The 15439-nt window shown below is 41.9% G+C and overlaps 1 protein-coding gene across 1 annotated transcript in view; it reads right to left on the bottom strand.

The window, feature by feature from the left end:
* TMEM245 (transmembrane protein 245) overlaps nt 1–15439 on the bottom strand; it is a 122954-nt gene that overhangs the window by 88436 nt on the left and 19079 nt on the right. The window contains exon 6 of the mRNA XM_074945201.1: nt 4455–4624. Within this exon, the coding sequence (XP_074801302.1) occupies nt 4455–4624 (170 nt within the window). The remainder of the gene's footprint in view (nt 1–4454; nt 4625–15439) is intronic.

Genomic DNA, 15439 nt, shown 5'->3' with positions numbered 1-15439 from the left:
GCTTAGGTACACCTGTTCCTATGGAAACAAGGTATGGAAATGGGAAGGTGCAAGAGAGCTTCAAAAGTCTCAGCCTCCAGCTTCTGATTTGTTTCCACTTTTTCTTCCCAGGAAATGGGATATTGTATAAGTCAAAAATAAGGTAACGGGTTTTATAGATTTAACCAAAAAATCTTGCCTTGCCTTACCTTACTTTCATGGAAACTGGGTAGAAAATTCCCATACGAGTATAAGAACCCGTTTTCATCATTAAGTACCAAGCAGTGTAAATAGGATATTTTGATCAGCTACTTTCCCCTCTTAATGGTTATAATAATGTGACAGAGGGGAAATTATTGTCCTGATTCTAGCCTGGGAAATTAACATGATACTAGCATAACCTCCCTCATTCAGATTCTCTTATATCTTCTCCATTCTAAAAGTAATACAACAAATGATAGACAGAATAGCCTGGAAACAGGACTTCCAGTTTTCAGCACTGATATGCAGGAAAATGTCAATAGTGTTAAGTATATGTTCTACACTAAATCTCAGATTAGGGGACATTATATACAACATGCCTTATTTCCCACTGTAATACTGACAAATGTACCCCAAAATGTTGTTGCTTCTACCCCAGCAATCAAGTTAGTTTTAAAAAAATATGACCCATTTGGGTTAAACCAAATATTTGAGGAAGTCAAATTTAATAAAACTACATTCACTCTCTCAGTATTTTTTAAGGAAGCTATTCATATTCATGCTGACATCTCTCTGAAGAAGATTTATCATGGCTATCCGTATTTCCATAATCTGGTAAATGTTTCTGCTAAGATGTGTTTGAACTGTATGACTAGTATGGTGCTTGATGTACACTAATGCTGGACTCTGTATGGTAAGAGAGCTGCCCAACCTGTTTGTATCATTTACATCAAGTTCTCCTATACTCTATCAAAAATAGTTAAATGACTATATGCATTTGAACACTAAAAACAACCCTGGCTGCAGTTAATAAAAATACTCACTAGGAAAGGGAAACATCAGTACAATCCTGATTTATAGATGTCTGGAATGATGTGTGGAATCATTCAGTGGACAGGAAACACCATAGGGCACCATTAAAGAGCTATCCTTATTAACCCCAACAGAAATGAAATAAAACAAAACCATACAATCACCATTTTAAACATTAACTGAAACCAATGAATTTTTTTTTTTTAAAGTGTGTGTTAGGGTAAAGCAAAGCACTGATTTTGGACTAATTACAAATGTGAGAGTAAAATATACACATTTGTATAAGGATTGTAGGGGCAGAGAGAGGAGAACACCTGGGATCTCCCCCCCCCGCCCCGGGAAGCTCCCAACTTCTACTGAGATGCTATCATCAGCAGGAACAGTGCCAGAAGGAGTAGCATGAGGGGACAGTAAAACCAATTTTGCTAAAAACATCTCATTTTCCTAATCTAATTAGGACCTATATGAAATGCACAAGTAGGTTTCATTGCTGCCTCCAGAGCCTCCCAGTTGTCCCGGGTTTATTATTTATATTATCATAGTGCCTAGGAGGCCAAGTAATGGATCAAGACCTCTTGTGCTAGGCGCTGTACAGAACAATAGAATTTCTGCCCCAGAGTGTCCCTTTGATCTGTTGAGAGAGAGAATAAGCAGCAATGCTTGTGTTCCCTTTCCTCACCCAGGACTTCTCTCGGGGTGGGGTATGCCCCATCTTCCCTATAGGAGAAAAAGAGGACCTGGAGTAGGGGGAAAGCTGAACTGACTACTTCCTCACAGCTCCCCCTTGGTAGATCAAAGGAATGCTCCAAAAGGGAGCTCAATGCTGAAGACATGCTGAACTCACTAGCAGCTCTCTCCCTCACCCTCTGTCAGTTGTTTTATTAGTTTAACTTAAGAAGGGGAATAAAACATTCTTCCCTCGGCCCCTGCCTAGGCTGACAGATTCTCTTGGGTGGAATGGGACACCTTTCTGCTCTATGCATCTCTTGCTCTTGGTAGTGGGACTTCTTCTTGGCCCTACCACGTGCCAGACTGTCAGAATCAAGCATCACCACTATACATTTTAGACAGCTGTTTATGTTTCAAACAGCAGCAGCAGCCTGTTTTCTTCACATTAGAGTCTCTGCAGCTTCCTGGTGCTGAAGCTCAGCTCCCCCCCCCCCCCCCCCCCTTACTAACAGAAAGTAGTGAGTATGACTTTCAGGCAAAGCAGGCCCATATGACCTCCAAACTCTAACATTAAAATTAAACATACTGCTAAACAGATTTAAAATGGTTAATCACCTTGCTTTTACTTCTGAAGAAAATGAGGGTTTGCTATTCTTTTGTTCTTATTACAGTATCACACAATCAAAAGTGTTAGAAATAGACTTAACACCTTTAACTTACATCACATGCTTTCACTTTTTGCAACATTTATTCCTATCTACCACCATAGAACCAACTGTTTCAACAGAATCATAGGTCTGGAGGAGATGTCGAGAGGTCATCTAGGCCAGTCCCCGGCATTCACAGCTGGCGTAAATATTATCTAGACCATACCTGACAGGTGTTTGTCTAACCTGCTCTTAAAAAAAAATCTCCAGTGAGATTCCAGAACCTCCCTAAACAATTTATTCCAGTGCTTAACCACCCCAATGTGGGAGTAGGATTTTATATTTGTATTAGAGATTATCATGATTGACGGTTATAATAATGTAGTATGTATTAATGTATGATTTGATCATCCTGCCAGCCACCCTTTTTGAATAGCAGAAAGGAATGACCCCCTGGGACGCTGGTAGAAACGCATGTGACAGACTCCCACTGTCTGTACTACGGATGTTAAGGTACAACTAGACCAGAATAGTCCTTATTGCTGATTATGGTCACCTTTTGTTTTAGGATAAGACTTCATTACAGTATTAGCTATAAGATCTTGCTTCTTTGATGCTTTGCAAACTAAATTATGTAAGGTTCTTTTGTAATCCCTTTAGTAACCATATAATCCTTTCCAAAATGTTATCCTGACTGAAAGTCTCTGTAAAATTGCTTGGTGTGAGTAAAGGATGTGTGCATGGTTAAGGATGAGTGTGAAAGCCATCACAAATGTCCAGATGGTCAAGAAAAAGTGAGAGACTTGGAAACACCAGGAGACAATCAGAAAGCATCCATTGTATCCAATGCTAAACATGTTAGCAGCATTGACGACCTCAGAGGTGAGGCAGGCACCCCCGAAAGCGAGACAACAAAATAGGAGATAACGATGGGAAGCCTGACAATAACCAAAGAATGGTAACAGTGGAAAACCCTAAGATTAACGCAACTTAAGGACTAATGATTACAGAATAACACTGCAAAATCCATATACTAAAGTGGAACTTTACAAATATAAAGTTGGGGTGTTTTGCCATAGAACTCTGGGTTCAGTCCTGCAAAGCCTCGGAGCATCGGATCACGACCGACAGAGCCCAGCTCCTCACTCGTGCACGGCCAGTTAGATTGACTCGAGGTACGACTGGTAACTATAAAGAACATCTGCAGGACGTGTGATTGAATGCACATGCTGCCTTCTCCCCTATAAAAGATCTCGTGTGCTTTGTATGGGCATAACAGTTAGAAAGTTTTTCCTAATGTCCAATTTAAGCTTATTGCTTCTTGTCCTATCCTCAGAGCTTAAGGAGAAACATTTTTCTCCCTCCTCCTTGTAACAACCTTTTATGTACTTGAAAACTGTTATGTCCCCCCCTCAATCTTCTCTTCTCCGGACTAAGCAAACCTTTAATCTTTAATCATTTTTGTTGCTCTCCTCTGGACTTGCTCCAATTTGTGCACATCTTTCCTGAAATGTGGCACCCACTGACTTAGAAAACCAGAAGAAAATAAGCAATGCCATATTCAGTAGCTTCCCAAGAGAACCCACCCTCACCCCACAGGTTTTTCCCCACCACCACATTGGTCTGTTCTACACTATCGAACAGTTGCGTTTAACCATCATGCTTTTGCACAGTTTAAACACAAACGTAGCTAAAGTAGCTTAGGTCCTATCTACACAATGAAAAAAGTTGCTTTTTAAAAAATGGTTAGCTTAACATGATCAGGATTCCCCTCCCCAAACACCTATGTACCTTCAGTTTATCGTCTTTACCATCAGTTAAAAGAATTGTAAAGTGGGAAATCCCCATTAACATCCAAGTAGAAAATCATGTTAGCTAACAACTTTAAAAAACTACTTTTTTTTAGTATGTAGACATCATCTTAGTGCCAGGGGAGCTAAACATTATTATAACAAGATTTAAAAATGTGCTATAGCCTTCGAGAGAGCAAGCATAGTCAAGGCCTAAGATATACTTTTACATAAAGAACAATGTGCTTATGAGTGGGAGACACTTATTTTAGAGTATAGCTTTCTAGAGCACAGCTTACGAAGAATAAAGAAAATTTTATTCAGAATTATGGCTTAAGAAAATAAATTGAAATACCTTACTGTCAAGTTTTAGCATGACCCTTCCAAGTCCTCTGATTGGCCGTGGAGCAAGAGCCTCCTGCCGCTCCTTCACAAAGTCTTCCAGAACATGCCACCATCTACTACAACGTTTCGCCATGAAGTTTACAACTCCAAAGTGGACCACAAGTTTTTTAAGAACCCAAACTATAATAAAAAAAGAGGGAGAAAGGATTAGGGATTTAAGAAGTGCACCATGTCAGGGTTTTTCACTCCATTGTGAGAGCGGGTTAGAAAAATCAAATTGTTTTAATAATAACTCATCACCAGAAACAGTACTAAATGTCAACTTCTTAAAAACTGGTGGTCGTTTACTTGCAGAAAAACATGTTCAGCTATCTGAAGTTTTAAGTCCAGACCGATAGTATCATTATGGAGGTTACAGTTCATATCAAGGTCTGATGTAAATAGGTGCAATTCCACAGATTGTAAGCATGGCATTAAATTGTGTAGCTACACATAATATAACTGACAAATATAATAAAATCTTTGACAAAAGGCAAACTTTTCTCCCTCAGAATTCCTAAAACTTTAGGCCTTCTATAATGTTAAATCTCTCTTTCCTCTTAGGCAAAATAACAGCGTACATCTATTTATACAAATAATGTTCACAACAGGAACAATTATATGTAAGCTTGCAACCAAACTTTCATTATAACGATCCGGATTTAATTTGCTCTTAAGTCTCTAAAAAAAAAAGTTCTCCGTCGGAACTGAAATTGCATCTCAACTCAAAAATGATTATGGCAACTTTCAGTAAAATCCATACACAGCTTGAATTAGGCAAATACAAGGAATAATTGTCCTTTATGGAAAAAAAACTAAATCAGTAAGTATATATTGTGCACACAGCTGATTTGTAACATCAAATATGTCTCTAGGCTGCTAGGTAAATTAGAAAAAAAATGTAAAGTTACAGTTCAGCAAAAAAATCATCACTTCAGTTAACGTGCAATAAAAAATTCTGCTTATGATTTTACTTAATTATGACTTGTACTACAGCGTTCTGTAACTCCATAGTGCGAGTGCCATGTTTTTCTTTTACAAAATAAGTTTTAAAACTAATAGAGTGGCAGGGGAAAAACCACAGCCACACAATTCTACAACTCCAAAACGAGTTCATAACTCTTCAAAATCTTCAATATTCCTCTTACTCAGTTACATCAAGTATCAGCTGCAACACCCCATGTTTCTCTTATAAAACAAGAGGATTAGGGAAAAAAAAAAAAAAGAAGAGGTTACTCATCTTGTGCAGTAACTGACATTTTTCAAGATGTGTCCCCTTATGGGTGCTCCACTGTAGGTGCAGCAGCATCCCCTGCACCTCAGATCGGAGACCTTCACCAGCAGTGCCTGTCGGACCACACATGCATACCTCCCGCATCTCATGCCATGAGCAGGATATGTATAGCACTGTGCGTCTGACCACCCGCCTAGTTCCTTCTCTGCTGCAGAGCTTGTTTCAGCTCCAAAGCAGAGGGGAGGAGAGAGGTTAGTGGAGCACACATATCTTGAAGAACCTCAGTTACTGCACAGGGTGAGTAACCTTCCTCTTCTTCAAGTGATGTCCCTAAGGGGGCTCCATTTAGGTAATTAGAAAGCAGGGCCCCTAATTGGAAGGCTGGAGCTTCAGACTGACATTTACTGCAGATGATAGGACAGCGTGTCCGAGCAGAGTATCTGCTGCGACGTCATGAGTAACGGCATTGTGATAGCTAAAAGTGTTCACTGATGCCCATGTGGCCACTTTGCAAATGTCAGTCGAGACACTATTGAGAAAGGCAATCAAGGTGAAGAACTAGTGGATGGAATATGCTCTAGTTCCAGGAGGAGGTTGTCAATTGTGTAGTTTGTAGGACAGATGCATATACTGCGAGATCAACTTGGAAAGGCGTTGCTTAGAGACGGCCACACCTTTATCTTTCGGCTGTTAAGAATAAGCATGGTGATATTATGGAAAGATTTTGTTCTGTCCACGTAGAAAGCTAATGCTCGTCTGACATTCAGGGTGTGCAATGTTGCCTCTTCAGGGACCGCCACCTTGTTGTGGTGAAGGAGCTTGAGTGTTCCAATGATCCTCAGAGCTATGTTGTCGGGGGCTTCATTTTCCTGGTAGGGTCTCCAAAAGGTGAGCAGGTCTGAGGAGAGGTCCCAGACAAAGCACAGTCCAATCCACCAAGTAGATCAGGTGGAAGAGGGTCTTCGGATCTCAATGGTTGTGAAAGCAGATGAAGGCTCAAGTTGGAGCGCTCTAGTCAACTCAGACTTTCCCTGCCACTAGGCCCCAGACCTCCACTTTGTCAGGATCGTACAATTGCTGTAGGCATACCAGCTTCCCCACATTAAAAGAAATCACATGCAAGCTTCTACCACAGGAAATAACATCTTTCCAACCTTCCAAACCCTGCGGCGACAGGTGATGGACAGGATTAGTGAATTGGGCAGTCCCTCACCATGAATCTATAGGTAGGTGGTGGTAGCTGGATGGTCATCTGGCACCTGGACTGAGACGTGTGTAATTTGGCAGCGGCTATCGCAACTGAGCAGTCCTCTTTAGGATCCCCTCTGATCAACACACATGGGGAGAAGATTAGAAAAGATGCCCTAAACCTAGGCTGTCTCACCCACTCCTGGCTGGATTACCGCATCCAGTGGGATCGCTCTGCCTGCAGTTGGAACTATAAAAAGACAGTGAATTTTGCTACATGTAATGTTCGCATGCTGACAGATAACAAAAATAATGTATGACTGGAAAGAAGCACTGCTATTGTCGCCAGAGAACGTGAGAGATATAAACACTGACGTCACCGCCCTGAGTGAGACAAGGTGCCTGGATGAAGGTCAACTGACAGGTGGTGGTGAAGGCTACACCTTTTTCTGGAAAGAAAAATCTGCAGAGGACAGGGGCACTCATGGTGTCGGTTCTGCAATTAAGAATAAGTGTCAGTCAGCTTACAGAACTTCCTGTAGGAATCAACGAACGTCTTAAGCTCAGCAACAACCAGCCTGCTGCTGTCATCAGTGCATGGGCTCCAACACTCGATGTTGACAAGTATATCAAGGAACAATTCTATACAGATCTTGACCAATATTCCCAAGGAGAACAAGATCATTCTCCTTGAAGATTTTAATGCTAGAATCGGGTATGAATTAGACCTCTGGAATGGCACTACCAAAAAAGGAGGAGTAGGAAAGGCCAATTCCAACAGCATCCTCCTCCTGAGAAAATGCATAGAACATTGCCTGGTCATCACAAACACCATCTTTAGACAAAGTGAGAAGTATAAGACCACCTGGAGACACACTCTGTCCAAGCATTGGCACCTTCTTGACCATGTTATTGTCAGAGCTCAAGATCGGAAGGGTGTCTGCATCACAAGGGCCATGGCCTTGTTAAATCTATCATGAATTTCCAGATCGCTTCAAGGCATCGTAAACAGGCAAAATCAGTAAGAAAGAAATTCAGCATCAAGTCCCTTCAACACATAGTGAGTCAGGACAAACTTCAGCAGGGTCTCCACTATATCTACAGCTGACGACAATAATGAAAGTTTCTGGAAGAGATTAAAGGCTGCCATTCTTTCGGCACGTGCTGAGACCATCAGCTATGTCACCCGTGATCACCAAGATTGGTTTGATGAGAATGATGCTGAGATTCATGGCCTGCTTGACAGGAAAAGAAAAGCTCATCGCATATGGCAAAAAGACATTACACCAGCAGAAGGAAGAGTCATACAAGCAACCAAGTCCAAAGCCCAAAGGAAAACCCACAACATCAAAAACAAGTGGTGGTAAAAAAAGACCAAGGAGATTGCCTGAAAAAAGATCCTCCTGTCATGCTTTATCAGCATAAAGTTCAATCTTTAAGAAAGATGTTAAATCGGAATGTGGAAATTACTGATGCACTGCCTTGCTATCTACAGCAGGGAAAATTCTCGCCCGTATCCTCTTAAACCGATGACTTTGCTTTGCTGAGGAAATATTGCCAGAATCTCTACAGTTTTAGACCATCCTGCGGGACAACTGACATGATCTTCATTTCCCACCAAATCCAGGAAAAAAAGTCTCAGGAGCAAAATCAGGACCTGTACACGGCCTTCAACGATTTGACAAAGGCCTTCGACTCAGTCAATTTCGAAGCCTTGTGGAAGGTGCTGGCCAGTTTTGGCTGACCTCCAGAATTTATTAAGGTCCTGAGGATTTTTGGTGATCAGATGACTACAGAGAACGGTGGTAATGGCTTGGAGACAGACCCTTTCGTCATCAAAACTGGGATTAAGCAAGGATGCGTTATTGCCCAACCCTGTTCTCCATCAATTTAGCAGTCATTTTGGTCCTCGTTAAAAACCTCCTCCCCAATGGAGTTGACATTCAATACAGAATGGATGGACGGGTTTTTAATCTTCGACTTCTCCGCTTGAAGTCTGAAGTCCTCAGGGCGTCTATTACTGACCTTCAGTATGCTGATGACTGTGCCACCCTCACATACACTGAGAATGACCTTCAGTCCACACGTGATATTTTTGCACAAGCTTACTGAAGAGTAGGACTCTCACTCAATATTGAGAAGACTAAGAAGTTTTCCATCAGCCTGCTTCAGGCCTTGCACATGACCCACCACGAATCACTACTGAGGGACAGACTTTGGAAACAATAGAATACTACTTCTACTACCTCGGTAGCCAACTTTCTCAACATGCAAAAATCAACAGTGAGCTCCAGCACAGGATCCAGTGTGCAAGTGCTTCCTTTGAGAAATTGCTCCATGTTTTCACGAACCATGACCTACAGCAGGACACCAAGATCCGGACATAAGACAACTGTTATTTCTACACTCCTTTATGGATGCTAAATCTGGGTGACTTAACAGCACCTCAAGAGTCTGGAGAGGTACCACCAACGATGCCTCCTTAGCATCAAGTGGTAAGATCGCTGCACTAACACCAGCATCCTCACTGAAGCCAATGTCACCAGCATTGAAGCAATGATCCTCATACACCAACTCCGCTGGTCTGGACATTGGGCGGGGATGCAGACTCTCGCCTCCCAAAACAAGTGCTCTACTCTCAGCTCGCCCATGGTCAGAGATCCTGTGATGGTCAGAGGAAACACTACAGAGACACAAAGTGTATCTCAAGAAAACTGATGTGCAGATCACAAGCTGGGAGGAGCAAACCACCAACCAACCTCAATGGCACCACATCCTCCATCAGGCCGTGGTCCGCTTCGGGGAGAAGCGCCTTGCCCTCAAAGCTGAAGAGAGAGATTGAGAGAAATAAGGAAGGGGCGGGGCAAAAAAACCAAAAATGTCTGTACCTACTGCAGGTGGACCTGTGGTTCCAGGATCAGACTCTTGAGTCATCTCAGGACCTATACGTAAATTTGTTGTAGAGATTATCCTCAAAAATTGAGAGATCGATGATGATGCAATGTTGCCTCCACTTGATTGCTGCGCGGCTTTGGAAAGAAGCAGGGAAAGCAATTTAGATGGAAAGAAGATGGTACCTTGAGTAAAAATTTGGGATGAGGATGTCATGTAACCATGCCTTTATGAAAAACTGTGTACAGGAGGTATACCATAAGAGCTCCAATTTTGCCAACCGGTCGAGCACAGGTGATAGCAACAAGAAATGCTGTTTACATAGATAAATGAACATAGGACCATGTTGCCATTGGTTCAAAATGGAGGTCTAGTAGAGTGTAGGACGAGGCCGGTGTCCCAAGCTGGGATTGGATCCTATACGTGAGGATAAAGATTTTGCAAGTCCTTCAGGAAATGTTTCCTGAGCAGGTGGGTGAAGACAGTGTCTGTCTGGTAGCCAAAGGTCATGATGGCTGACAAATAGACATATGGAGCTCGTCAATAACCCCAATCATTTTAAGAATGGGATCATGAGAAGGATCACTGAAGAGGGACGGAACATCCTTCTTTGATCTCTCGAATCCACCTGTCCAAGGCAATTAGCCCCTTTCTTTCCATCGTGAGGGCTAAGTGGTTGCCAAACTGGTGGGATGCTGGAGATGGTTGATGTGACTGGTACAGGGGGAGGCTTCTCAGGGTCACAAGCTCACCTTCAAAATTGTTGTTTGGTTGAAGGTGTGTGAGAGGTAGCCCCTTGAGGAGTACTTGGTAGGGGACCTCTGCTGACAGCACCAAGTATCATAGTGCCAAATCGGGAGCGTATTGTAAGCAACTCATTGCTCCCTCGGCATTTACACTCTACTGTTGAAGAGACGCCCAAGGAAATATCAACTTCCCCTGCAATCCCACCCACCGCGAGTCCTGAAGGGAGTGTACGCTCCACAAATAATTTGGGGCCCTCAAAGGCTAGGTCTTAGACAGTGGTTTGTACCTCCTTAGGAAGGCCAGAGATGTGCCGCCATGCCGCCAATCTCAGTCACAATGGAACAGGCAGCAGTATCTGTGGAATCCAAAGAGGCTTGTAAAGCTCTATGGGCCAAGAGGCGTCCTTCGGATATGAGCACCTGGAGGAGTTCTTTTTTTGTTATCAGGAAGATCTTGGCAGAGTTCCTGTAATTTAGGGTAGCTGAGGTACAATCTTAGCCATGAGAGCCTCGTAATTGGATATTCAGAATTGGAGGCCACACAGATCCAATCGCTTCCAGTCTCTGTCATGACAGGTGGGTCGAGGTATTGGCATCCTTTTTCTTGACGACTAAGGAATTTGGGGTGAGTTGAGAAAAAAAAATTCCAAGTCTTTTGTGGGAACATATCTTTTGTCCACCCATTGCAGGTTGCTGGGATGGATGCTGGAGTCTGCCAGAGCACTTTGGCAAGATAGAGAAGGTCCTCATAGCTATTTTGGAGGAGGAAAATGTGTGCAGGACGCCAAGCAGCTTATGTTGTTGATCTTTCACCTCCTCCAAAGGAATCCTGAAAAACAACTCCTGGAAATGTTTGCAGTCAGCAGCAGGAGGTGGAGGCATGATAGCCTCATCGGGGAAAGAAGTGGAGTGGTGGTAGAATTTCCTTCTCCTGTACTTCCTCCTTACCTGCTACAAGGAGAGGTTCAGCCTCTGGCGGTCCAGAGACCAACAGAGAAGGCAAAAATGTAGGCCTCCGGCTTTGCTTCACCAGAGGTTTCCCAAACGGTGCTCTGTACATGGTCCAAGGATCCCAGTAAGGCCAATGTTGAGGGTGCAGCACATGGGGCTGCATCCATGACGGTCGATATCAGGGCCCTGGTCTGCTTGTGGATAGTGAGGACGCGTAGAGGAAGTCTTTTGTGCCTATCTCAAGTATGAGGGTGGGACAGAGTACACCGCATCCTCCTCTGTGTCACTGGGAAAATGGGGTGCCGTCCTCAGAGGAGAAAGGGAAGAACAGTGAGAGTCCAGAAAGAGAGAGACTGAAGCGGAGGGAGGTCATGCCTGAGCAGCGGTGACTCAGGCACACCAGAGATAGGTAGGTCCTTGGCATATCAGAACTCTTGGGGAGGAGAAAGGAGCACTGTCAGTACTGGCATGTAATCAGTGCTGAGGGAGAGGTGCATTCTCCTGAGCAGCCAGTAGATGGTGTGGAAGGCTTGCTTGGTGAATAAGACTTGCTCGGTGCTGAAATGGACACTGGCAGCACAATACCCACAGCTGGTTTGGTCACAACGGTTGGCACTGTTCTTGAAGGTCTTGAGTCTCCGTCCCCAGCACTAATACATGGTGCGGAGGGCTGCAGGTCTGCCCAGTTAGGGTCTTTAGACCTTTCCTTAGCTCCAGTACCTGAGGTACTCGGACAGGCCCTGGAGCAGTCCCCTCTCCAAGGATGTCAAGGCAATCGACCTTGCAGGAAATGATGTTCTGACAGGCAGTGTCTCAGAGGGTGATGAGGAAGCTCATTTCTTTATCTTTAGAGCAGAAAAGAAAATATTTTCTTTCAGAAGGGCATGGCGAATGAGGATCGGTGAACAATCTAGTGGAGTGAGAGAGCCGTGCAGGGAAAGCGTCCAGGCCAGCGTCAGATGCAGGATGCAGAGATTTCTCCATGAGAAGTTGCAACTGAATGTCCCAGCCTTTTCTGACCCTGGCAGTGAGGTTGTGGCAGTGAGTACGCTTTTGCAGGACCACGTCCCTCTCTCAGGCACAAATGCCCTGTGGATGACCATCTATCACAGGGAAGACAAGCCAGTAGGAAACGCACTTCTTAAACACGGGAGATAAAGGCATACAGGTGAAGGAAAAAACTTCCTGGTCAGGAAGCAGGAAACAAAAAAAGCTAAGCTACAAACTAACAGGGAGGGTAGGAAGGCATAAAAGCGATTTTTTAAAAAAAAAAATAGGGAGAGGATGAAAAGTGAGGAAATAACTACTAAACTACACTAAAAAGTAACAGGCAAGGCACTACCTAACTGAGCAAAAGGAGAAGCGAGCTCTGTTGTGGATTCTGTCCCAGACCAAAGGCAGTAGAGAAGGAACTGGGGACCACAGGGCTATATTTTTTTATACTTTTATCTATCTATGTGTGCACACAGCTCATGGCGCAAGATGGGGGAGGTGCACACGTGCGGTCTGACAGGCACTGATAATCTCCAATCCTAGGCCGCACCTACAGTGGAGCACACATAGGGACATCACTCGAAGATGATGCAAGAAAAATTCATGCATTTAAAATAATGCAAATCAAATAGTGCAAAAATTTATGTTCCCACAGAATGTAAATTCACATTATAGATAAAGTGATTTGTACTTAGTCTCTGCTTATATTAAGTACTTTTAAAAATTATACCATGTGAGTTAATATTGATATGTGAATCTTAAAACGTTTGCATTTCCTGATTAATTCACTTTGCAGCCTCAACACTGCATTAAACAGTTTTTTGCATTTAACACACCCCATTTAAAAACCCAACCCATTGCTGTGACTGACATTCAGGAACCATTAATTTAAAAAAAATTAAAGTACAATTTTTTTAAAAAAATCCAGTCGTGAACAGAACCATCATCTGTGGACTATTTCTTATTGTAGATTAGTTTTGCCACAAGGCAGCAATGCTGAATGTCATAAAATGGATCAATTAAAAGTGAATGCTAAGATTTGTTCAAATTTGTTCACTTAACGCACCAAACCAAAATCCTGAGGTAAACAATGGTTGTGTTGAAATCAGTATCCTAAAAGGAAATAGGTAGCAACACAGCCCCCTATGCAACAACATTAAAAACTTATTCACTGCAACAGTATTGAAATTTAATAGTCTAACAAATCATGTTAATATTTAATAAAACTCTTATAATGTTCATTCAAAAACTCCTCCAAATTAGATGCAGTATCTATTGACAAACACTATAAAAAATAAACCCTCAAAATTCACAACGTGCCTTCTTTTGGAAATATCTAGATACACAAAATGTCATTGCCCTAAAGGTCAAATTTTAATGTCTACAGGGAGTTTATCAAAGTTCAACAAAAGACTTATCTGTAAACCATTTCTGTAAGCTTATGCTCTTGCTCACAAATAGAGTAATGTATTTTACAACTTTTCCAAGCTTTGCTTTTACTTACTATTGGCTCCACCATGTGGCAAATTTGTGTACTGCATTAACAATTAAGTCTCTTGCAAGACTGAAGTACCAATAAACGTCCAAAAATAAAAAATATATTCCACACATTCCAAAACGCTACATTTTACAAAACAAAAAACAAAAAAAACCCCAAACATTAGTTCCTAAAACAACTGACAAAAGCATATCAGAAGGCTCCAGGCATATTTGTGATATAGCAGTCATATCTTGTCAATACGGAAAAGAATTAAATCTAGTGAAAGCAGAAGAATCCAAATTAGGGAAAGAGGAAAAATAGCTATCCACAAGGCATAGCAAGAAAGTTAAAATAGTATAAAGGAAGTGAATATGAGCTGCAACAGGGGTAGAATAAAAAGGGAAAAAAAACAGAAGAACAAGGAAACAAATTAATAGAAGAGACAGCTTATTTTCACACATATGCTGCACTTAAGTTTCAGATGTTTCATGACTGATCTTCTGTTTAACTTTTAAACTAAAATTCTTCTTTCCCTTCTATGTTTTATTAAAAAAATTCCCACCATCCTGAATAAAGTAATTCTAAGATAACATCATTCTTCTGAAGTGTGAGTGAACCGAATGGGAAGTGTTAACAGTACCAAGACATTTCTGAAACACGGAGTAGCATTTAGTCACAGCCCTCTCTACTCTGGGAAAATCAAGCCCTTTCTATAGGAATATCTTTTCCTATAATGCAAGAACATTTTTTCCTTTCACAATGGTCCCTTCTGCCTTATCTATTAGTTTTATTGATTAAGTCATAAAGGGGGCAACACAATTATAAACTGAGCCAAATCTAGAACAGTGAATCATTACGTTTTATAGGGTAAACTAGAACCACCGGGCTGTCAAAGGAAGGGTTTTTTAAAAATAAACAGAATAACTTTATACTGATTGGAAATACGAATGTTATAAAACAAAACTGAAACTCTGGATCAGTGACTTGTCGGTTTCATGACTTATCATTCCCCCGATCTTTACTTTGTTTTCATCCATGTCATTGTGAAAAATGTTAAATGGCATAGGGTCAAAAATATAAGAACATCTACAGTTGCACTGGATGTGATCTATCCATTTCTAAAAGGAATAACGTTCATACTTCAAAAGCTCACCGTAACTTACAAGCGTTAGGAAAAAAATTCCCTCATGGGAAAGTTATTTCATAACTGTTCACTGTGGAGTTTCTTAATGCTCTGGAAGATATCTGAGTTTGGCTATTTTTAAGACAGGAAACTATAAACCACTTTTCTTCTCCAATGTATGTATCAAGCGTGAAACATTTGGGTGCTGGAGGAAGATCATTCTTGGTAATAGGCCACATTTCTGAAAGTGGCTGTCCACAAAATATACTGAAACACAAACCTACCATTGAATTGTCTGATTAAGAGATGAAGGCAGCAGAGAAGCATGTTCTCTCTTAATTATTAATTT

The sequence above is a fragment of the Natator depressus genome, chromosome 2, assembly GCF_965152275.1.
Source record: "Natator depressus isolate rNatDep1 chromosome 2, rNatDep2.hap1, whole genome shotgun sequence".
Lineage (NCBI taxonomy): Eukaryota > Metazoa > Chordata > Testudines > Cheloniidae > Natator > Natator depressus.
This window is presented reverse-complemented; position numbering and strand designations above follow the sequence as displayed.